Genomic DNA, 26,627 nt, shown 5'->3' with positions numbered 1-26,627 from the left:
GTATAAATGTGCCACAATTTCTGTGTTTATTTCTCGGTTTGGGGACATCTAAGTTGTTTCCAGATTCTGGCTATTGTCAATAAAGTTGTTATGAGTATAGTTGAGCAAATGTCCTTGTTGTATGGTTGATAATCTTCTGAATATATGCCCATGGTTGGTATAACTGAATATTCTAGTAGCACTATTCATAATTTTCTGAGAAAGCATCAGATTGATTTCCAAAGTGTTTGTACAGGTATATATTCCCACCATTAATAGAGGAGGGTTCCCTTTTCTCCAAATCGAGTCCAACTTGTTTTGCAGATGGTGTGAGAGTACACATGAATGACCCTAAAAATTCAACCAGGGAACTCCTACAGCTGATCAACACTTTCAGCAAAATGACTGTATACAAAATTAAATTAAAAAATCTGAAGCCCTCCTGTATATAAAAGACAAATGGGCTCAGAAAGAAATTAGGGAAACAAAACCCCTTCACAAAAGCCACACATAATATAAAGTACCTTGGTGTGACTCTAATCAAGCAAGTGAATGATTTGTATGGAAAAAAGAACTTCAAGGAAGATATCAGAAGATCTCCCATTCTCTGGGATTGGTATGATTCACATAGTAAAAATGGCCACTCTACCAAAAGAAATCTAAAGAGTCAATGCAATTCCAATCAAAATACCAGCACAACTCATTGCAGACCTTGAAAGAACAATTCTCAGTTTCATATGGTTTCAAAAAAACCAGAATTGATTTAAAAAAATGCCTGTACAATAAAAGATTTTATGGAGGTATCTTCATCTGAGATCTCAAGTAGTACTATAGTGCAACAGTAATAAAAATGGCATGGTACTGGCACCTGTACTTTAAATCTTAAAGGGGTGTGCATCTACTCATTAATCATTTTTATTAAATAATATCAAGAAGCTGAGGGGAAAAACAAATATACAGGAATCAACTGCTGTCTCAGTTTTAGACCCAGTTTGAGGGAGTCCAGACAGCCAATGCTACCTTGGGCTATTGTTTCGGCTCATCAACCTTAAATCATCCCTGGCTTTTTTTATTAACAGTGTACTTTTCTTAACTTTAAATTGTTCTTTAAGATATTTTACATCAGAGCCATTAGCAAAAACATCTTCCCTGACCTTGTTAAACAATCTATTTTACCAAATTCTTTCTAAGTATAATGGTCATTGCTAACAATCTACATCTATGGCTCCTTTCAAGGACAGTGGTTAATTCATTAATCTGCTCCAGTAAACATGTGAAAAGAGATCAAGCATTGTTAATTTTAAATGCCAGTGATATTGCCCAGTGATGACCTAGAAGTCTTCTTAGAGTTTTCATACAACTCATGTCATGAGGTATGTGGGCATCATAAGGGAAACAAGCAGAGATATGCTACATAAGAGCACAAAGTCCTCAGGAAAATCAGTTCTTGGAATTATGCTTCTCCAAGACAAACTCATTGTGACTATGCTAACAGGGCAGCCACATTCCATTAGTTCTACAGCTGTTTTGCTGTTGCTCCTGCATGGCTCTTGACAGGGACAGGTAGCCAAAATAGTTTGCCTATAGATGGGTAAGAGGGGGGTGAGGTTAGCTCAAGCCCTGGGAAGGAGAATTCAGGGTATTGCATGGGTTGTACTAGCCTGGAAGACCAGATAACATGGAAGGAGTGAAGGATTGCTGAGAGAAAATGGCAGGTAGATTTGATTTGATATTTTAACTAGGAACCTCTGCCATTAGTTTCAGGTTTGAATCCTACTTCTATGGTAACATAAACTTCAGAGAGAGTAGCATTTTTTCCATTGGATAATGATTATCAAGTGAGGGAGGGCAGTTACCGAAAGTAGACTCAAATTTTTGCTTTTTGTTTTTCTTACTATATTTTATTTTATTAATTGTTTTTATTTTTCACAATTTATTTATTATATATGCTGATTGAAGGTCACTCCCTCAACATTTAGTAGTACCACCCTCCCTCCATTTTTACCCATCCCCTTTCCCTAGACCACTCAAAAGGGGAGTTCCTCTCCTCTGCCATCCACCCATACATTATCAGAACAGTACTCAGCTATTAAAATAGAGACATAAAATTTCTGCTTTTCTTTTCCATGGGCCACTGTACTCACCTCAGAAGATTTCATACCATGAAGCTTACCTGCAACCTTACCGTGAACTAGACACTAAGTATAACTCTTTTTAAAGAGTCCCACTCCAAGACACTGTTTGATTGACCATCTCACATCCAGAAACATGTGAAATTTGAAATGCTATGAAGTCTAAAACATTTTATCACAGGCATTTAAGAGAATGTGATTCTCTTGCTGCCTGGAGGGCTGTTTCCCACCAGCCCAGGAAGTCATGAGGGGCAGAAGATGAGTAGTATAAAGCTTGGAAAGCCTGCAAGCATAACAGTGGTCAGCCACTCTGGGAACCACCTCAGAAAGTAAGTTCAACTTTAATTCTAGAAAAGAGAAAACAGAGGCTTATATCCCTTGGGGAGTGCCTGCGATGCTCCAAGTATAGGTGTAGATAATTGTTTAATACTAGGCAATTCAAGGATGCTCAATTTGCATTAAACAGCACATTCCTAGTATATGAATAATAATAAGAACACAGAACCAAATTATCCTATATTTGAAGGGAGGGGAGAGTTATCAGGGATCTGTGTCAAAGGCTGTATATCAAATTTGATTGGTGGTGTTGATGTCTAAAGACACTCTCCAGATGAAGTCAGGCAGAGAAAACTCACCCTTGACATGATTACACATCTAGGCCAGAAGCACTGTCATACATGGAAAAGAAAGCCTCCTCCCTCATATATCAAAATTTAGTGTGGGTTGTGATGTTTATCAGTACCCCTGGAACAATAGGTATATGTACACAAAGAAACTTCTACAGGTTACCACTGTTGTGATATTCTCAGAGAACTTCCTGGCTAGTGTTAGTTCACCATACCCTACATATTCATCCACTGGACTAAAAGTTTCTTGTATAAAGTGAGGCAATTGAAAACAGTAAATGTTGAGAATCAGGTTTATCAATAAGTCTTCCCTAAACACATTATATAATACTTTTGCATGTAATTGATTTTACCATTCATTGTATTCTTTTTAAAAATAAGTTTATTTAATTTACTTTCCAATCATAATCTCCCCTCCCTTCTCTCCCTGAGTACTACCCTCCATTCCTATTGCCCCTATTCCCTTTCCCCTTCCCCTTCAGAAAAGGGAAGTAATTTCCATTGAGCTAGTTTTTCAGTTCTGTTGGATCTCAGTAGACCAACGATCACAAAGGTCTTTCCATATTGCTCATAGTCACAGAATCCCTCTCCAGTAAGAATACTTTTATGATGATGATGACTCTAGATTTGTGCAAGGCCTCACAATTTGAACATATTTATAAGTTTTTTCTCCAGTATGAATCCTTTCATGATGATGAAGATTATACAAATGTGGAATGGTTTCACCTTGTTAAAAGCACTCACAGGCTTTCTGTCCATTAGGATTTCTTTCATGAATGTGAAGATGATTCTGAAGTCCAAAAGATTTTTTATATTGGTTACAGTCAGACAGCTTCTTTCCAGTATGTGTTCTTTTATGTATTAGGAGATGTTATGTGCAAAGGCTTTGCCACATAGGTATATTCGTGTGGTTTCCGATGACTGTTACATGCAAAAACTTCATCACACTAATTACCCTCACCAGGCTTCTCTTCACGGTGTGTTTTTTCATGTTTTTAGAGACTACTCTGCTGTGCAAAGGCTTTATCAGATTGAGTATATTCATAAGGTTTCTGTCTAGTATGTGTTCTTTTATAGCTTATGAGATGACTTTTTTTTTTTTGCAAAGGCTTTACTGCACTGGTTACATTCATAAGGTTTCTCTCCAGGGTGTGTTCTTTTATGTCTTATGACATGAGTGTTTTGTGCAAAGGCCTAACCGCACTGGTTACATTCATGAGGTTTCTCTCCAGTGTGTGTTCTTTTATGCCATATGAGAGTATTGTTTTTTGCAAAGGCTTTACCACACTGGTTGCATTCATAAGGTTTCTCTCCAATATGTGTTCTTTTATGGTTTAAGAGATTACTGTTTTCTGCAAAGGCTTTACCACACTGGTTACATTCATAAGATTTCTCTCCAGTGTGTGCTCTTTTATTCCATATGAGAGTATTGTTTTTTGCAAAGGCTTTACCACACTGGTTACATTCATAAGGTTTCTCTCCAGTGTGTTATTTTATGCCATGAGATGACTTTTTTTTTTGCAAAGGCTTTATCACATTGATTACATTTGTAAGACTTCTCTCCTGTGTGTGTTTTTTTATGCCGTATGAGAACAGTGATATAGGGGAAGGCTTTACCACATAGAGTGCATTTAAAGGGTTTCTCTCCAGTATGACTGTATTCATGCCTGCAAAGAAAATTGGCACATGTGAAAGATTTACCACAGTCATTTCATTACACTAATAAATATATTTATCTATATGAAGTAATTTCATAATTTAATGGTAAAGAAGAATAAAATTTTAAAGTTTTATCACTTTATTTACTTTCATGGTGTTCGCCTTCATTATGGTTATTTTTGAAGATCCCTGTGATGGTAAGAGCATTTGTTATGTGGTTCACTTTTATAGCACCATTTTTCTATAAGAGCTTTTCTCAAATATATGAAGATTAGTGTAAGAATTCAGAGTTTTACCACAGCAATCCCATTCACAAATTTTTGTACTGTATGAATGTCACTTCATTTAAGAAGTGAGCAGGACACTCAGAAGAATTTCCAAATTCCTACCACTGATAGGTATTTTCAGCAGTATGAGTTTGCTGATGAATTCACAGTGAAGTTGCAAAACCAATTAACACTAACCATTCATCACAGTCAGAAAATCTACTCAAAGTGGGGACTACTACAATGTCACTTGTTCTTGGAGAAAGACAGATACACTGCTTCTTTCAATATCCCTATGCTCATGTGTCTTACAAACATTGTGACATATGATATACCTATTAAATTACAAGAATAATAAAAGATTCCTACATTGAATTAACACAGTTTGTTTTTTGTTCATCATAGACATGTCATATAGGGATTAAAGTTTCTCCACAACAATAATATTGACTCTCATAAGCTGCTCCTTTCTCTAAACTTTACAATGTTACTGCATGAATATGAGTAACACTGGTTGTACTATGACATATTTACTTATTAGAAGGTTTTGAACACACACTGCTCACCTATTCAATGTATATACCTCTTACAATATCTGAGTAGATATAATGAGACTAAACAGATTGGCAGTTCAACTCAGTAGCTGTAATGTCCATATGATTTAAATCAGATACCTGACATTGAGGTACATGGAATTGTGAGATTTTAATGATCATCAGTACACTTAAAGCAGTGCTCTTTTTACACTGTTGCTTTTCTTTAAAACCTCCAGGACACAGCCATGTGTGCTGGTACATTCCTTTCATCCCAGCATTTGTGGAGGCAGAAGCAGGCAGATCTGTGTGATTTTGAGATCACATTGGTTTAACAAGCAAGTCTAAGTCACACCACAGCTACACAGAAAAAAACTATTTCAAATACAGAAAATAAAAAGCAGCCAACAAACAAACAAACAAAAAACAAATTTCCAAGACACATTAAAATTTCTTAAGATTCATATCTGTATCAGTGTGCACATAAAGTTACCTTTTATTACTTGTAGAACTTTGAAAATGTTCTTCAAGGGCATGGTCTTCCCAATTGTAGCCTAAAATAGAGTACCAGAAAATATATATTACTGGAAATATCATATTATTTTTAAAGCAAAAGTTAAATCACTATCTTCTATGACCCTTAGAACCATGCCTGATTTATTCATCTCATTCCTCCTCATTCTCAATTGGAATCATAGAAAAGGATCAATAACAAAGTAAGACTTGTCTCCTTATTTTAAAAGTGAAAGAAAATTTGCTGTCTTACCTATTGCAGTGAGGTTTTTACAGGTCTCTAGCATAACATCTTTGTAGAGTTGTTTCTGTGAGGGTTCCAGCAAAGCCCACTCTTCTTGGCTGAATTTCACATGCACATCATTGAAGGTCACTGAATTCTAAAATATGCCATGCATTTGTACAACAGAAAGAGTGACAAGAATATAAATTTATACTTCATTGGCAATAGAATCATACAATTCTAGTGCTGCTTCCATTTATTTTCTGACACAGAAGTGCCAGTGTTAGATAGTTGGGTGCTGTGCATCAGATGAACAAGGGGAGAAGAAAAACCTTAAAGGTTAGATTGTAAGGAAAACCAAAGGCGTACTTTGGAAACCTGTTTTAAAGGAGTTTCATTAGTTTGTAAGTCACGAATATGAATTAGACATTAGTTGGGTTCTTGAGTGATCTATGAATCATCTTCAGTTACTTGGGCAAGTAGGTCATGACCCTGTCATGAGACAGGTGGAAGGAAAAAACACAGTCATCATATTTTATCTAGCAACAAATGAGATGTAGATATCAGAGGACAGTGAACAGATGGGTGACATCAGTCAAAAGACAACATGTTACTGAATATCATGTTTTCACCAGGGCTTAGAGATGTGGTATATCAGTATATGAAAAGTGGGGCTTATATATTTGTGGAAGGGAAAGTGGACTATAGTGAATAGATGGATAAAAATAATGTGAGTGGCAAGCAACAATAATCATAGCTGATAACATCATATTTCGGGGTAACCAGACAAAAGAAAAGGCATAGAACACATGATTATTCTTTGATCATTGTTTTGTACACTTTCCTTCTAAATCATGTATAGTCTATAGTTTAAAATAAAGATTAAAACTTTTCTATTAACAAATAAGTATTAATGTTATCACTAAGTCATTTTAGAAGAAAATGGAATAACGAAGTTTAACTGTGTCATATCTGAATAGGATAGAGCTTTGGAATAGTCATGGCAATTAATGTGGGCAAAGACAAACAGAGAGAAGGGAGCAAAAAAGAAAGAGAAAGACAGAGACACACAGAGAGAAATTAACAGATGAACAGTACTAAGTACACATCAGAGAAATTTATGAACTTTTAATAACTACAAAAAATGATGTACAAGCTGGGTATATTCTGTCATGCCTTTAATTCTATCACTCAGGAGGCAGACACATATCTTATTGAATTGGATACCAGCATGATCTATACAAAGAGTTCTAGGACAGCCAGACCTATATAGTAAGACAGTCTCCCCTAAAAGTCAATAAAACAAAAACAAAAGATGGAAAGAACTGAGAAGTGTTTACTGAAGCTTCTCCAAGGAATTATATATTCACTGCAGTTGTGTATTCATTTTCCAGAAATCTGCAATGCCCTAGCTTAAACTGTAACTTTAATAAGATCTTCCTAAAAGGCAATGCATGTTTAAATAGCTAAAAATAGAAAGATGAAAATATTAGCAATGTAAATGATGATCATAAATAAGCAATATAAGGCAGGAGAGATGGCTCAGCAGTGAGGAGCTCTTGCTGCTCTTGCAAATAATTGGGCTCAACTGTCAGTGTTTAACTGGGACCCACTACTATCAATTGCTATAATTTCATGAGTTCTGAACACATCAGCAGACTACTATGAGGATCAGGCACACAAGATACTCATATTCATGCATATATTCAAAATACTCATATTCAGTAAAAATTAAAAACAGATCCCAGATGGCAGGGCTGATCACGCACTACAACTGATCAGCGGGGTAACAGAGACTGCGCAGTGACAAATTGTTGGAACTGTTGGCCTCCAAACACCACTGACTGTGTTTATCAGGTGATAAGAAACCCAATGATGAGAAAAAAAAATTCGGTTCAACCTCAGAGTACCCAACTTATCCCTGGAAAATTTCCTGGGCTTTTGTGGCAGGAGTAAGGTTTTCAAGCAAACAGACCAGAGAAGCTTGTCCTGATCACCTTCCCAGCCTGAACTTTGCACCCCAGGGTACCAGAGACTGGAAGTCCCACTCTCAAGAAAACCCCACAGGGAAGGAAGCAAGTGAAACTGACCGAATGTCACCCAGTCTATCCCTGGAAAAGGTCCTATAGACTTGCAGGTGCACAGCAGCCAGCCCTGAGTGGGGCTCCAGCCGCCAGACCCAGGCAACTGACTCTCCATCACAGATAGAACTGTGTGTGCCAGGGCACTAAAGGATGGGTTTCCCTGTAGGGAGAAAACCCCACAGGGAGGGAAACAGCAGGTCCCAGCTTAGAGCACTCAGCTGACCCCACCACCACCACTACCACCACCACATATGGGAATATTCTTGGAAAAAGTTCCCAAGTTTCTGTCCAGTCACCAGCTTGGAGCCATCATTCGCAAACAAGTGCCTATGCACACTACACCCCCCCAACAGTACAGATTGGGTCTTTCTGTTGGGAGAAAACCCAAAGATGGGGGAAATATCTGTCCCTAACTCAGGACACCTATCTCCAGAAAAGTTTCTGGTTATTCACAGGCTCTAGACTATAGCCTCTTGCTGCACACATGAGAGTAGTGCTCATGTGTCACTGATTACCACTTGGATACTGGGAAAGAGAGCTCCAAAGTCAGACCTCCAGAAGCCTGGGTTCCCTGATATCAACCCCCAGATACTTCCCCAAGGGACAACTAGTTATCCCTAACTAAACTGACCAAACCCCACGGCACCCAGGTTACAGCAGCAGCTCACTAAATTTACATCAAGAAACCCAGCAGCAGGGCAGCTGTCTCCAGGACTTCTCTGGGTGAGAGGATAGCCCCCTTTACTAACAAAGGCCACAATTAGTACTCAGGTCTGTACGCCTGAGGTGAGCTGTGGCAATTCCTGAAAAACACCTGCCATTCAGTGACCATACCCAAAAAGCTGAGGAGGCCTCCTTTGGGAAAAATCATCTTCCTGTCAAGGGGATTCGACCCACCACAGGATCCCAGGAAGTACCAGAAATTAACCCCCCACACCTAAGATAGCCTAATGAGTAGAGGCCAGGATAAAATATCAACCAACAAAAGACAGAGCAATATGGCATCCCTAGAACAAGTTATCCAGGAGCAAGCAGCCCTGGATAACCCAGCGTAAATGAAATTCAAGAAGATGACCTTACATCTGTGCTTATGAACAGGATAATAGAGGAAACAAATAAAATGCGTAAAGACCTAGATGAAGATAAAGTCAAATAGATTATTGCCATCTGCAAAGAAATGGAGGAAGATGAAGTCAAACAGATTATGGCCATCCTTAAAGAAATACAAGAAGTTGCAGCCAAACAATGTGTGGCCTTTAGAGAGGAATTACTTAAATCACTGAAAGAAATTAAAGAAACAGAGGATTGTTCAAACAAACAGCTGAAGGAATTATAAGAAAATACAGTCAGAGAGGTGAAGGAAATCAATTAAATGGCTCAAGATCTGATGATAGAATTGGAAAAATTAAAGAAAACACACATGGATGAAATTGTGGAGAAAAAGAACTTAGGGAAGAAAACAGGAACTACAGAGGTAAGCATAACCAATAGACTTTAAGAGATGGAAGAATCTCAGGTGTGGAAGACACAATGGAAGAAATCGATGTATCCATCAAAGAAAATATTAAATCTAAAAAATTCCTGACACAGACCATCCAAGAAATCCAAGACAACATGAAAAGGCAAAACCTAAAAATAATAGGAATAGAGGAAAAGGAAGACTTCCTCCTCCAAGGCCCAGAAAATATTTTCAGCAAAATTATAGAAGAAAATTTCCCCAACTTAGAAGAGAGGTCTATAAGAATACAATAGGCCTAGAGAACACCCAATAAATTAGAACAGAAAAGAAAATTCTCCCACCATATAATAAACAGTAGGTATACAGAACAAAGAAAAAATACTAAAAGCTGCAAGGGAAAAAGGCCAAGTAACATATAATGGCAAACCCATCAGAATCACACCAACAGATACTATGAAAGCCAGAAGGACCTGAACAGATATCATGCAGACCCTAAGAGAACATAGATGTCCACCCAGGCTACTATATCCAGCAAAAGTCTCAGTCATCATAACGGAACAAACAAGATATTTAATGACAAAAAAAAATTTAAACAATACCTACCCACAAATCCAGAGGTACAGAAACTCCTAGAAGGAAAACTATAACCCAGGAAAGCTAATGACATTCAGGACAAGACAGGGAATAAGTAATGTCACTACAGGAAAACTAAAAGTAAGCAAGCACACAAACACAGTACCACAACCAACATCAAAATAGAAGGAACTAACAGCCACTGCTCATTAATTTCCCTCAACATCAAATCACTTAACTCTCCAATAAAGACACAGACTAACAGAATGGATATGTAAACAAGACCCAACAATCTGCTGCATATAAGAAACGCATCTAAGTCACAAATGTAGACATTGCGTAAGAGTAAAGAGCTGTAAGGGTCCAAGCAAATGGACCTAAGAAACAAGCAGGAGTAGCCATTCTAATATCAAATAAAATATATTTTCAACCAAAATTAATCAAAAGACATGAGGAAGGTCATTTCATACTCATCAAAGAAAAATTCGGCCAAGAAGAAATCACAATTCTGAACATCTATGCCTCAAATACAAAGGTACCCACGATTGTAAAAGAAACATTAATAAAACCTAAACCACATACAGATTCCCATACATTACTAGTGGGAGGCTTTAACACCCCACTCTCAACAAAGTACAGGTCAACAAAACAGAAATTAAAAAAAAAAAACAATATCTCTAACAGAGGTCATGAATCAAATGGACCTAACAGACATCTACAGAACCTTACACCCAAACACAAAAGAATTTACTTCTCAGCACCTCATGGAACCTTCTCCAAAATAGACCATATCATTGGTCACAAAGTAGGCCTCAACAGATACAAGAAGTTTGAAATAATGCCTTGTATCCTATCTAATTACCATGGACTAAAGCTGGACCTCAACAACAAAAGAAATAGTAAAAAGCCTACACACACATGGAAACTGAAAAACTCACTACTAAACGACAGCTGGGTCAGGGAAGAAATAAAGAAAGAAATTGAAGTCTTCCTAGAATTCAATGAAAATAAAGACACGACATACCCAAACTTATGGGACATGATGAAAGCAGTACTAAGAGGAAAGTTCATAGCACTATGTGCCTTCAAGAAGAAATTTGTAACATCTCATATAATCAACTTAAATGGCTCACCTAAAAGCCCTAGAAAAAAAGAAGCAGACACAGCAAAAAGGAATAGACACCTGGAAATAATCAAACTCAGGACTGAAATCAATAAATTAGAAACAAATAAAACATTTCAAAGAATCAATAAAACCAAGGGCTGGTTGTTTGAGGAAATCAAGAAGATAGACAAACCCTTAGCCAAACTAACGAAAAGGCAGAGAGACACTATCCAAATTAACAAAATCAGAAATGCAAACAGGGACAAAACAAAAGACACTGAGGAAATCCAAACAATCCTTAGGACTTACTTCAAAAGTCTATATGCCACACAATTTGAAAATCTAAATGAAATGGACAATTTTTTTGGTTGATTCAACTTACCAAGGCTGAATCAAGACCAGGTAAATCAATAAAATATTTCTGTATCCACTAAGGAAATAGAAACATTCATCAAAAGTTTCCAATCCACAAAAAGCTCAGGGCCAGATGGTTTCAGTGAAGAATTCTACCAGACCTTCAAAGAAGAGGTAACTCCAGCTCTCTTCAATATATTCCACAAAATAGAAACAAAAGGAACACTACCAAACTCATTCACTGAAGCCACAGTCACCTTGTAACCTAAACCTCACAAAGACACAACAAAGAAAGATAACTTCAGGCCAATCTCCCTTATGAACATTGATGCAAAAACTCTACAAAATACTCTGCAAACCCAATACAAGAACACATCAAATATATCATCCAGTATGATCATATAGGCTTCATGCCAGGTATGCCGGGGTAGTTCAATATACAAAAATCCATCAATGTGATCTACCATATTAAAAAAATTGAAAAAAAAACCATGATAATCTCCTTAGATACTGAAAAAGCATTTGAAAAAAATCCAGCATCCATTTATGTTTAAACTATTGGAGAGATCAGGGATACAAGGCACATACCTAAACATAGTAAAGGCAATATATAGCAGGCCTGTAGCCAATATCAAGCTAAATGGAGAGAAACTTAAATCAATCCCACTGAAATCAGGGACAAGGTAAGGCTGTCCACTCTCTCCATATCTCTTCAACATAGATCTTGAAGTCCTTGCTAGAGCATTAAGATAAATAAAGGAGATCAAATTAATACAAGTTGGAAAGGGAGAAGTCAAAGTATCACTATTTGCAGATGATATGATAGTATACCTGAATAACTCCAAAACTTCTACTAGAGAACTTCTACAGATGATAAACACCATCAGCAAAGTGGCTGGATACAAAATTAACTCAAAAAAATTTAGCCCTCCTGTATACAAAAGATAAAAGGGCTGAGAAAGAAATTAGGGAAACAACACCCTTCACAATAGCCTCAAAGGACATAAAGTACCTTGGTGTGACCATAATCAAGCAAGTCAAAGACTTGTATGAAAACAACTTCAAGTCTCTGAAGAAAGAATTAGAAGAAGATATTAGAATATGGAACTATCTCTGATACTCATGTCTTGGCAGAGTTAACATAGTAAAAATGGACATCTTACCAAAAACAATCTACAGATTCAATGCAATTTCCATCAAAATACCAAAAGAATACTTTACAGACCTTGATAGAAGAGTTCTCAACTTCATATGGGATGCAATGAAAGCAGTCCTAAGAGGAGTTTGAATAGCAACAAAGGCCATCATAAGCTATTGGAGACATCCCATACAAACAACTTAATGGCATACCTGAAAGCCCTAGGAAAAAAGAAGCAGACACAACCAGCAAGAGTAGACAACTAGGAAAAACCAAACTTAAGGCTGATATCAATAAATTAGAAACAGATAATAATTCAAAGAATCAACAAAACTAAGAGCTAGTTCTTTGAGAAAATAAAAAAAACACAGACAAATTCTTAGCCAACCTAAGTAAATGGCAGAAAGACACTATCCAAATCAACAAAGTCTGAAAGAAAAAGATATAACAGTCACTGAGAAAATGCAAAGAACCATTAACTCTTATGTCAAAAGCCTATATGCCCCAAAATTTGAAAATCTAAATAAAACATACAATTCTCTTTAGATTCCACATACCAAAGTTGAATCAACATCAGGTAAAGATATTAAATAGTCTTATAATGCCTAAGGCAATAGAGGCAGCCATCAAAATACTCCCAACCAACCAAAAAAAAAAAAAAAAAAAGCCAAGGGCCAGATGATTTCGGAGCAGAATTCTACAAGACCTTCAAAGAGCAAATAATGATATTCTCCAAATTATTTCACAAAATAGAAATGGATGCAACATGACCAAATTCCTTTTGTAAGACCACAGTCACGTTGATAAATCCACAAAGATCCCCCAAAAGATAGAGAACTTCAGACCAGTCTCTTTTATGAACAATGGTGTAAAAATACTCAATAAAATACTTGTAAATCAAATCCAAGAACATATCAAAGATATTATCCACCATGACCAAGTAGGCTTCATCCCAGGCATGCAGGGGCAGTTAAGTATATGGAATCCATCAATGTAATCCACCATATAAACAAATTGTTAAAAAAAAAAAACAGGACCATTTTCTTAAATGCTGGAAAAGCATTTGACAATATCCAATAGTTATTCTTGTTTAAAGTCTTGGAGAGAGCAGGGACAAAGGCACGCATCTAAAAATAGTAAAGATAGTATACAGAATATATACAGAATATATAGAATATATACAGAATATATAAAGAATAGTATATAGCTAACATCAAACTAAATGAAGAGAATGTTAAGTCAATTCCACTGGACTTGGGGACAAGACAAGGCTACACACTCTCTCCAAATCTCTTCAATACAGTACTCAAAGTCCTATCTAGGGCAATAAGACAACTAAAGGAGATTAAGGGGGTACAAATTGATAAGGAAGAAGTCAAATATCTCTATTCACAGGTGATATGACAGTATACAAAAATGAGCCCAAAATTCTACTGTGATGTCATGAATCCCTTGCAATGTGAAAATAATAGCATTGAGATGTCAAAATTGCTCTGTGATATCCTAATAGAACCATTGTGAAGTCACAATTCAATTTTAATGTCATGATTCTGTAGTGATGGCCCAATAGACACATTGCAATGTGATATTACAATTGTGATGTGTTACTAGTAACATTCTGATGTCTCAATACCATTATGATGTCTTGGTAGAATTGTAATATAATATTGTGACATCACAATCGTACCATTCTGATTTCAAAATACAAATGTGATGTCCTACTAGTTTACAATTGTGATGTCATAATTCCCTTATGATGTTACAATAGTCTCTGTGATATCATAATTGTGATATCAGAATGCCATTTTGACTAGAGAAATGTACCATTGTGAGTTCATAGTACAATTGTGATGTTACAATCGGACCATAGTGATTTCACAATAAAAATTGTTATGTCCTACTAGTACCACTGTGATATCATAATTCCCTTTGATGTCACAAAAGTAGCATTGTGATGTCAAAATATCTTTGTGATATATTAATACCTTACTAATATCATAATGCCATTGTTACATCATAGCACAATTGTGATGTCACAATAGTAAACATTTGATGTCACAATTCAATTGTAATGCCATAATTCACTAGTGATGTCACATTTGAACCATTATGATGTCAAAATACGATTATGATAGCCTATTAATACCACTGTGATTTTGCAATACGATTGTGATATCCTAGTAGTACCATTGTGAGGTCATAAAAATTTGTGATGTCACAATTGTAACAATGTGATGTCATAAGGTCACAATGTTACCATTGTATTGTCACAATACAATTGTGATGTCCTACTAGTACTATTGTGGTGTCAGAATATTCCTTTGTGATATCCTAATAGTACCATTATGATGCCATAATGCCATTGTGACAAAGAAATAGTATCATTGTGATATCATGTTTCAACTGTCATTTCACATTACTACCATTGTGATGTCACAATACGATTGTGATGTCCTATGAGTACCATTGTGATGGCATAATACACTTGCGATATCACAATAATAGCATTGTGATGTCACAATGTCTTTGTGATATACTTATAGTATCATTTGATGTCATAATTCCATTGTGACTACAGAATATTACCATTGTGATGTCATAGTAAAATTGTGATGTCACAATAGTACCATTGTGATGTCTCAAGTCAATGGTAATGTCATAATATTCTAGTGCAATGTCACAATAGTAGCTTTGTGATGTCACAATATCTTTGTGATATCCCACTAGTACCATTCTTATGTCATAATGCCATTGTGACTAGAGAATAGTATCATTGTGATGTCATTGGATGTTACAAGAGTACCATTGTGATTTCACAAGTCAATTGTTATATTATAATTCTCTAGTAATGTCAAAATCACTAAATTGTGATGTCACAATAAGATTGTGATGTTCTCCTAGTACCATTGTTATGTAATAATAGCATTGCGGTTTCACAATAGTAGCTTTCTGAAATCACATTGTCTTTGTGATGTCCTAATATTACCATTGGGGTGTCATAATACCATTGTGACAAAACAATAGTACCATTGTCATGTCTAAAGTCAATGGTAATGTCATAATTCTCTAGTGATGTCATTATCGAACCATTTAGATGTCACAATAAGATTGTAATGTCCCACTAATACCATTGTTATGTCTTGATACCCTAGTGATGTCACAATAGTAGCACTGTGATGTCATAATGCAATTGTGACTAGAGAATAGTTCCTTAGAGAAATCATAGTACAATTTTGATGTCACAATAGTACCATTGTGATGGGACAATTCAATTGTAATGAAATAATTCTCTAGTGACGTCAGAAACGAACCATTGTGGTGTCACAATGTGAGTGGGACCTCCTGCTAGAACCATTATCATGTCATACTACATATGTGATGCCACAATAGAAACATTTTGATGTTACAATGTATTTGTGGTATCGTACTAGTACCATTGAGATGTCATAATGCCATTTTGACTAGAGAATAGTACCATTGTGATATCATAGTACAATTCAATTGTAATGACATAATTCTCTGGTGATGTCACAATTGAAACACTGTGATGTCACAATATAATTCTGATCTACTGCTAGTACCATTTTCATGTCATAATGCACTTGTGACACCACGATAGTAACATTATGATGTCACAATATCTTTGAGATATCCTACTAGTACCATTGAGATGTCATAATGGCATTATGACTAGAGAACTGTACCATTGTGATGTTATACTACAATTATGATGTCACAAGAGTACCATTGTGATGTCACAGTTCAATTGAAATGTCATAATTCCCTAGTGATGTCACAATATGATTGTGATGTCCTGCTAGTACCATTTTGATGTCATAATATACTTGTGATGTCAAAATAGTAGTTTTGTGTAGTCACAATGAATTTGTGATGTCCTAATAGTACCATTGTGATGGCATGATGCCATTTTGACTAGAGAAGAGTAACATTGTGAGGTCATAGCTCAATTGTGACATCACAATAGTACAATGTTAATGTCATAGTACTCTCGTAATTTCACAATCACAAAATTGTGACATCACAATACAATTTTGTTGTAATACTAATATCATTGTGATATCATAATATACTTGCGATGTCACAATACTAGCTTTGTAATGACACAGTGTCTTTCTGATGTTCTAATTGTATCATTGTGAAGTCATAATGCCATTGTAACTAGAGCATAGTAACATTGGGATTTCATAGTACAATTATGATGTCAAAATTGTACCATAGTGATGTCACAATTCAATAGTGATGTTATATTTCTCTAGTGATGTCACATTTAAACCATGTTGATGTCATAATTAGCTTGTGATGTCCTACTAGTACCATTGTTATGTCATAGTACAATTATGATATCACAATAGTAGCATTGTGATGTCACAATGTGTTTGTAATATCTTCATGGAACCATTGTGATTTCAAAATGCCACTGTGATTAGACAATAGTTCCATTGAGATGTCATAGTACAATTTTGAAGTCATAATTGTAGACATAATTCTAACGTCACAAGTCAATTGTAATGTCATAATTCTCTAATCATGTCAAAATCATGCCGTTGTGACATACCAATAGGATTGTGATGTCCTACTAGTACCATTTTCATGTAATGATACATTTGCAATGCCACAATCGTAAAATTGTTATGTCACAATGTCTTTGTGATATCCTACTAGTACCATTGGGATGTCATCATACCATTGTGACTACAGAATAGTAACATTGTGATGTCATAGTACAATTGTGATGTCACAAGAGTACAATTGTGATGTCACCATTCAATTGAAATATCATAATTCTCTAGTGATATAAAACTATGATTATGATATAAAACTATGATTGTGATGTCCTGCTAGTACAATTGTGATGTCATAGTATAATTGAGATGTCACCATAGTAGCTCTATGAAGTTGCAAAGTCTTTGTGATATCCTACTAATACCATTGTGATGTCATTGTACACTCTTGGTGCCACAAGTGTACCATTGTGATGTCACAAGTCATTTGTTATATCATAATTCTCTAGTAATGTCAAAATCACTAAATGGTGATGTCAGAATATGATCGTGTTATCCTCCTAGTGATAGTATGTCATAATAGCTTAGCGATTTCACAATAGTAGCTTTCTGAAGTCACATTGTCTTTGTGATGTCCTAATATGTAAGAACTGGGAATTAGTAAGAGCTGGAGAGGACAGGGTCTCCACAAGGAAAGCAACAGAACAAGAAAATTTGAACACAGGGAACTTCCCAGAGACTCATACTCCAACCAAGGACTATTCATGGAGATAACCCAGAACCCCCGCACAGATGTAGCCCAGGGCAGTTCAGAGTCCAATTGGGTTACATAGTAATGTGAAGAGGGACTGCCTCTGACATAATCTGATTGGCCTGCTCTTTGATCACCTCCCCCTGGGGGGGAGCAGCCTTACCAGGCCATAGTAGAGGACAATGCAGCCACTTTTGATGTGAACTGATAGACTAAGATCAGAAAAGAGAAGAGAACCTCCCCTATCAGTGGACTTGGGGAGTGGCATGCAAGCAGAGGGAGGAGGGAGGGTGGGATTGGGAGGGTCTTATGGGGGGATGCAGAATGAATAAAGTGTAATTGATGAAAAATTTAAAAAAAGGGAAAAAATGTCATAATGCCATTGTGACTAGAGTATAGTACCATTGTGATGTCACAATTCAATTATAATGTCATAGTTCTAGAGTGATATAAGAATCAAACAATTGTGATGTCACAATACGTTTGTGATGTCCTACTAGTACCATTATGTGAATAGTATCATTGTGATGTCACAATGTTTTTGTGATATCCTAATAGTACCACTGTGATGTTACAATGCTATTATGACTAGAGAATAATACCATTGTGTTGTCATAGTAAAATTGTGATGTCACAAGTCTACCATTGTAATGTCACAATTTTATTGTTCATATTCTCTATTGATGTCACATTAGTACCATTGTGATGTCACAATGATTGTGACATACTGGTGGAACAATTGTGATGTCATAATTCCCTTCTGATTTCACAATAATAGCATTGTGATGTCACAATAGTGTTGTAACATCCTAATAGTATCATCATGATATCATAATGCCATTATGACTAGGCAGTTGTACATTGTGATATCATAATACAATTTTGATGTCACAACAGTCCTACTGTGATGTAACCATTCAATTGTAATGTCATAATTCTCCAGCGATGTCACAGTAAAACCAGTGTGATGTCACAATGAGATTGTGAAGTCCTCCTAGCACCATTGGATATCACAATAGTAGCATTGTCTTGTTATAATGCCATTATGACCAGCGAATGTTAACATTGTGATGTCATAGTATGATATCACAGGTCAATTATGATGTCATAAATCCCTATCGTCACAATCGAACCATTGTGATGTCACAATACGATTGTGATGTTCTAATAGTACCATTGTGATGTCATAATAACCTTGCGATGTCACAATAGTAGCTTTGTGAAGTCACAATGTCTTTGTGATGTCTGAATTGTACCATTGTGAAGTCATAATGCCATCTGACTACAGAATAGTATCATTGTGAGGTCATAGTACAATTGTGATGTCACAATCATATCATTGTGACATCACAATTCAATGTCTTTGTGACATCCTCATTGTAACACTGTGATGTCATAATGAATTATGACTAGAGAATAGTACCATTGTTATGTCATAGTACACTTGTGATGTCACAATACTACCATGGTGATGTCACCATTCAATTGTAATGTCATAATTCTCCATTATTGTCAAAATCGAACCATTGTGACATCACAATACAATTGTGATGTCCTACTAGTAGCATTGTTATGTCATAATACCCTTGCGATATCACAATAGTAACATTGCGATGTCACTACGACATTGTTTTATACTAATAGTACCATTGTGATGTCATAATATCATTATGACTAGAGACTAGTACAATTGTTATGTCGTAGTACAATTTTGAAGTCACAATAGTACCATTGGAATGTCACAATAAGATTATAATGTCATAATTCCCTAGGGATGTCACAATCACACAATTATGATGTCACAATACGAATGTGATGTCCTACTAGTATCATTGTTATAAATAACCTTGTGATGTCACAATACTACCATTTTCATGTCACAAGTCAACTGTAATGTCATAATTCCCTAGGAATGTCACAATCACTCCATTGTGGTCCCAATACTACCTTTCTCCTATCAGAATGCCATTGTGAATAGAGAATCGTACATTGTAACATTATAATACAATCATGATGTCATGGTTATTATTGTGATGTAACCATTCAATTGTAATGTTATAATTCTCCAGGGATGTCACAATGAAACCAGTGTGATGTCACAATCATATTGTGATGTCCTTCTGGTAGAGTTGTGATGTCATAATTGCCTTGCAATGTCACAATAGTAGCATTGTGATATCACAATGTGTTTGTGATATACCAATTGTACCGTTGTGATGTCACAACTCAAGTCATTGTAAAGTCATAATTCTCTGCAAAGCTCAAAACTGCCCAATGGTGAGTTCACAATACGATTCTGATATTCTACTAGTACCTTTGTGATGTCATAATTACATTGCGATGTCACAATAGTAGCATTGTGGATGTCATAACTAATTCTACCACTTGAAGTCATAATGCAATTCTGAGTATAGAAGAGTACCATTGTGATGTCATAGTACAATTGTGATGTCACAATCATACCATTGTGATATCACAATTCAATTGTAAAGTCATAATTTTCTAGTGAAGTCACAGTCAAACCATTGTGATGTCATGGTACACTTGTGATGTTACAATACTGCCATTGTGGTGTCACCAGTTAACTGTAATATCATTATTCTCTATTGCTGTCCATATCGAACCATTGTGATGTCATGATACAATTGTGATAGCCTACTAGTAGCATTGTTGTGTCATAATACTCCTGTGATATCACAATAGTAACATTGTGATGTCACAAAGACTTTGTTTTATACTAATAGTAATATTGTGATGTCATAATACCATTGTGACTAGAGAATATTATAATTGTTATGTCATAGTACAATTTCAATGTCACAATAGTACCATTGGGATTGCACAATAAGATTGTAATGTCATAATTTTCTAGGGCTGTCACAATCACACCATTATGATGTCACAATAGGAACGTGAAGTCCTACTAGTACCATTGTTATGTCATAATACCACCAGAGTATTAAGGGTACCATTGTTATGTCATAACACCCTTCAGATGTTACAATAGTAGCATTGTGATGTCATAATAGTACCATTGTGATGTCTCAAGTCATTGGTAATGTCAAAATGCTCTAGTATTTTCACAAATACAAAATTGTGCTTTCACAATAGATCGTGATGCCCTACTTGTACTATTTTCACAATACAATTCTGAAATTCTACTAGTACCTTTGTGATGTCCTAATTACCTTGCGATGTCACAATAGTAGCATTGTGATGTCACAATATTTTGTGATAACCTAATTGTACCATTTGAAGTCATAAAGCCATTCTGACTACAGAATAGTACCATTTTGATTTTACAGTAGAATTGTGATGTCACAATCATACCATTGTGATATCGCAATTCAATTGTAAAGTCATAATTTTCTAGTGAAGTCACATTCGAACTATTGTGATGTCAATACCATTCTGATGTCCTACTAGTACCGTTGTGATGACATAATACTCTTCTGATATCATAATTTTAGCATTGTGTTGTCACAATGTGTTTCTGTTATCCCAATAGCACCATTGTGATGTCATAATTCCATTATGACTAGGGGATAGTACCACTGTGATATCAAAGTACTATTGTGATGTCACAATACTAATATTTTCATGTCACAAGTCAATTGAAAAGTCACAATCACTCCATTGTGATCCTAATACTACCTTTTTCATATCAGAATGCCATTGTGTATAGAGAATACTACACTGAAATATCATAATACAATTATGATATCATAGTTACTATTGTGATGTAACCATTCAATTGTAATGTTATAATTCTCCTGGGATGTCACAATAAAACCAGTGTGGTGTCACAATGAGATTGTAATGTCCTACTGGTAGAATTGTGATGTCATAATTCCCTTGCGATGTCACAATAGTAGCATTGTGATGTCACAATGTGTTTGTGATATACCAATAGTACCGTTGTGATGGCACAAGTCAATTGTATTGTCATAATTCTCTATGAAGCTCAAAATTATTCAATTGTGGCTTGCCTGTCTTATCACCTGTGATATTTCTATTTTCTTGTGATGTGACTGAAATGTTGCCTGTGATCTTTGAAGTCTCTCTTGGGATGGTTGAAATTTCACCTGCAATGGATGACCTTTTTCGTGTAAAGATTCAACTTTGACCTCAGATTGTTGAATTTTCGCCTGCAAAGACTGTACTTTCTTGTGCCATTTCGCCTGCAAAGACTGTACTTTCTTGTGCCATCAGTGAAATTTTCCCTGTAATGGCTGAAGTTTTGCCTTGGATAGTTAAAGATTTCCTGTAAAGGTAAATTTTGCACCCTTGATATTTGAAGTTACCGTTAGGTGGCTGAACTTTCACCTGCCATGGTAGAAGTTTCTATTTTGATGGTTGAAGTTTTTCCTCCAAGTTTGAAAGTACACCTATGTAGGCTGAATAATCACCTGTGATAGATGAACTTTCTAGGGAGGTGACTGAAATGCCGCCTGTGATGTTTGAGGTCTCTCTTGCGATGGTTGAAATGTCACCTGCGGTGGTTGACCTCTTACCTGTGAAAGGTGAAGTTTTGCCTGATATGGTTGAAATTTTGCCTGCAAAGCATGAACTTTCCTGAGCCATCGCTGAAATTTTGTCTGTAATGGTTGATGTTTCACTTGGGATGGTTGACTTTTTTCCTGCAAAGTTTAAAATTGCACCTTCGATAGTTGAAGTTTCCCTTGAGGTCGCTGAAAATTCAATTGTGATGGTTGAAGTTTCACCTAGTATTGTTGACATTTTTCTTCTTAAAATAAAATTTGAACTCTTGATAGTTAAAGTTTCCAAGAGGTGGCTGAAACTTCACAAGTGATGGTTGAAGTTTCCTTTGTGATGGTTGATGCCTGTCCTGCAACATTTGAAATTTCACCTGGCTTGCCTGGCTTATCGCCTGTGATATTTGGATTTTCCTGTGATGTGACTGAAATGTTGCCTGTGATGTTTGAAATCTCTCTTGTGATGGTTCGCTTGTCACTACCAGTGGTTGAGTTTTTCCTGTGAAGGTTGAAGTTTCACCTGAGATTGTTGAATTTTTACCTGCAAAGACTGAACTTTCCTGTACCATCGCTGAAATAACCCCTGTAATGTTTGAATTTTCACCCAGGATTGTTGATGTTTTTCTTGTAAAGATAAAATTTACACACTTGATAGTTGAAGTTTCCTTTGAGGTGGCTGAAATTTCACCTGCGATGGTTGAAGTTTCCATTGAGATGGTTGCAGTATTTCCAGCAAATTTCCAATTTCACCTATGCAGGCTGAATTATCTCCTGTGATGTTTAAACTTTCCTGGAAGGTGACTGAAATGTCACCTGTGATGTTTGATGTCTCTCTTGCGATGGTTGAAATGTTACCTGCAATGAAATTTGATCTCAGATGATTGAATTTTTCCCTACAAAGACTGAACTTTGAGGTGGCTGAAATTTCACTTGCCATTGCTGATGTTTCTGTTGTGATGGTTGAAGTTATTCCAGCAAAGTTTGAAATTTCACCTGGATGGGCTGAATTATCTCCTGTGATGAATGAACATTCCTGTGAGGTGACTAAATGTTGCCTGTGAAGTTTGAAGTCTCTCTTGCGATGGATGAAATGTCACCTGTGGTGGTTGACCATTTCCTGTGAAGGTTGAAGTTTTGCCTGTGATGGTTGAATTTTCACTTCCCAAGCATGAACTTTCCTGAGCCATCGCTGAAATTTCTCATGCAATGGTTGATGTTTCACCTGGGATGGTTGACCTTTTTCTTGCAAAGTTTAAAATTGCACCTTCGATAGTTGAATGTTCTTTTGAGGTGGTTGAAACTTCATCTGTGATGGTTGAAGTTTCCATTGTGATGGTTGTAGTTTTTCTACAACGTTTGAAATTTCACCTGGCTTGGCTGACTTATTGCCTGGATATTTGGATTTTCCTCTGATTTGACTAAAATATTGACTGTGATGTATGAAGTCTCTGTTGCGATGGTTCACATGTCACTAGCAATGGCTGAATTTTTCCTCTGAAGGTTGAATTTTTGCCTGAGATTGTTGAATTTTCACCTGCAAAGACTGAACTTTCCTGTGCCATCAATGAAATTTCCCATGTAATGTTTGAAATTTCATCCAGAATTGTTGATGTTTTTCTTGCAAAGATAAAATTTGCACCCTTGATAGTTGAAGTTTACTTTGAGGTGGCTCAAATTTCAGCAGCAATGGTTGATGTTTCCATTTTGATGGTTGAAGTTTTTCCAACAAAGTTTGAAATTTCTCTTGGGTAGGCTGAATTATCTCCTGTGATGGTTGAACTTTCCTGTGAGGTGACTAAATGTCGACTGTGATGTTTGAAGTCTCTCTTACGATGGTTGGAATGTCATCTGCAATGGTTGACCTTTCTCCTGTGAAGGTTGAATTTTTGTCTGTCAAGAATGCACTTTCCTAAGCCATCACTGAAATTTCGCCTTTAAAGGTTGATGTTTCACCTACGATGGTTGTCATTTTTCTTGCAAGGTTTAAAATTGCTCCCTTGTTAGTTGAATTTTTCTTTCAGGTGGCTCAAATTTCACCTGCAATGGTTAATGTTTCCATTGTGATTGTTGAAGTGTTTCCAGCAAAGGTTGAAATTTCTCCTGGGTAGGCTGAATTAACTCCTGTGATGTTTGAACTTTCCTGGGAGTTGACTGAAATGTCGCTTGAGATGTTTGAAGTCTCTCTTGCAAAGTTGAAATCTCACCTGAGAGGGTTAAGCTTTTTTGTGTGTGTAAAGGTTGAAATTTGACCCGAGATTGTTGAATTTTCGTCTGCAAAGACTGAACTTTTCTGTGCCATCGCTGATATATCCCCCGTAATGTTTGAATTTTCAACTCTAATTATGCTGCCACATTACCATACAAATGAGAACAAAGAACAACGATTATCAAGATTCACACAGAACTCTTTGGCATGTTCTAAATGTCTTCCTTCTTTTTCAGGTATAAGAAGGAGAAATGTAGAGTACTCTAGTTTAATTCTGTTGCTGTAAAAAGAACTAGCCAGAAACAGCTTTGAAAGGAAAAGCCTTATTTTACTTCAACTTCTAGGTCATAGTCCATCCTAGAGGAAAGTTAGGGCAGGAACTTGAAACAGGAATGCCGAAGCAAAAATATTACCTAGATGAATAAATAATACCTAGATGAAAAAATACCTAGATGAATACATAGATGAATGCTGCTTTCTGGCTCATTGTCTACCTCATGCTCACTTAGCTTTCTTATACAGTGCAGGCAGGCCTTCCTAGGGATGGTGCTATCCACAGTGGGCTGGTCCCACCCACATCAATTATTAGTCAAATGATAGATACAAGCCAATGAGATCTGGGAAATTCCTTGATTGAAGATTCCTTTTCCCAGGTAAAGCTGGGTTGTGGTATGTTGTCAAGATAAGCTAATTAGCATAGTAGTTGGTGGAAGTAGGGAAGAGAGCAAAAGACATAAATGTACATAATGGGAAATTGAAAGATGCCAACAGCAATCACTCTGACACCTCTTGATTAAAGATAGATGGTCAGGTGCTTGAGAATATGTTGTACTGCTCAGCATAAATGGAGCCTTCTGGAATAAAACTTTGTCACATGGCTGTCTCATTTTCTGGTCCATTGTTAACATTTTCTTACAGTTCTTGTTTTGTGTCTTAGACATAGACTTCTGAATCTCGGAGCTAACATATATTAGGACAACATTATGCTACAGAGTAAGCCTTTATAATCTCATGCACTACCTTGAGCAATCACAGAAGTTGACATGGAAATATAAGGTTGACATGTACAGTCTGCTTTGTAGGAGCAGAGCTGCCTGACATCGTGGCTGCTACTCCCCAAGAAATACATCTTATCTCCCTACACTTCACTGTGCTTGTTTTTGTTTTTTTTTTGTTTTGTTTTGTTTTGTTTGTTTGTTTTTTCCTTGAGATTAGGTATTTCCAAACAAAGTTGGAGGGAGGGGCTTAAAGTAAAGGAACTTGAAGTACATAAAAGCAGTATTAATCACCCAGGGTGTCTGATCTTTGTGCTTTTAAAGGGATGCAATTGTTAGGACATGTTAACACATGTGACATAGTCTATCTAATAACACTTCATGAATTTAGTGCTTAGAAACTCCCTTATTAATCATATAAGTAACCATAGACATCCTCCCATATCTACTCTTGAATCACTTCTTGCTCAGTTGGCTCATGCTGTGTAGTGTGGAGCCTGTCAGATGTAGGTGAGTCTAGTAGTCCAGCAGAACATGTCATCTCCTGCTTAGACATGTCCAGAAGAGCTTCTCATGTCTAGCTGAGCTTGTCATAGCCTGCTAAGCCTGTCTCTTGCTGAGTTTTTCACATCCATCAGAGCCTGTCATTTCCAGTTTTTCCTGTCTACTGCTGAGCCTCTTATGTCAAACTGTACCTGTCATGCACATCTGAGCCTTTCTTCAGCTGAGCCTGCCATATCCAGCTGAGTCTGTCTCAATTTAGGCTGTCTTCAGCTGAGTTTGTCATTCCCCGCTGAGCCTGTCATGTTCAGTTGAGTGTGTCATGTTCAGAAGAGACTATTTCCATCTGAGCTTGCCATGTCCATTTGAGCCTGTCTTGTCTATCTGAGCCAATCATGTCCACCTGAGCCTTTCTTGTCCAAATAATCTAGTGTGCAGCTGAGCTGATCATGTCCAGCTGAGCTTGTCTCTAGCTGAGCCTGCCATGTCCAACTGTTCTTTTCTTGTACAA

The 26,627-nt window shown here is 36.5% G+C and overlaps 1 protein-coding gene across 1 annotated transcript; it reads right to left on the bottom strand.

The window, feature by feature from the left end:
* Positions 1 to 3,803: 3,803 nt before the first annotated feature.
* On the bottom strand, positions 3,804 to 6,673 carry LOC132651192 (zinc finger protein 431-like). Its single transcript, XM_060376446.1, has 3 exons — positions 5,962 to 6,673; positions 5,689 to 5,749; positions 3,804 to 4,404 (listed from the first exon to the last, which is right to left on the bottom strand). Exons 1-3 carry the CDS (start codon positions 5,993 to 5,995, stop codon positions 4,203 to 4,205), a joined length of 297 nt encoding a protein of 98 aa, XP_060232429.1. The 5' UTR covers positions 5,996 to 6,673; the 3' UTR covers positions 3,804 to 4,202.
* Positions 6,674 to 26,627: the final 19,954 nt, after the last annotated feature.

The sequence above is a fragment of the Meriones unguiculatus genome, assembly GCF_030254825.1.
Source record: "Meriones unguiculatus strain TT.TT164.6M chromosome 13 unlocalized genomic scaffold, Bangor_MerUng_6.1 Chr13_unordered_Scaffold_41, whole genome shotgun sequence".
NCBI classification, from domain to species: domain Eukaryota; kingdom Metazoa; phylum Chordata; class Mammalia; order Rodentia; family Muridae; genus Meriones; species Meriones unguiculatus.
This window is presented reverse-complemented; position numbering and strand designations above follow the sequence as displayed.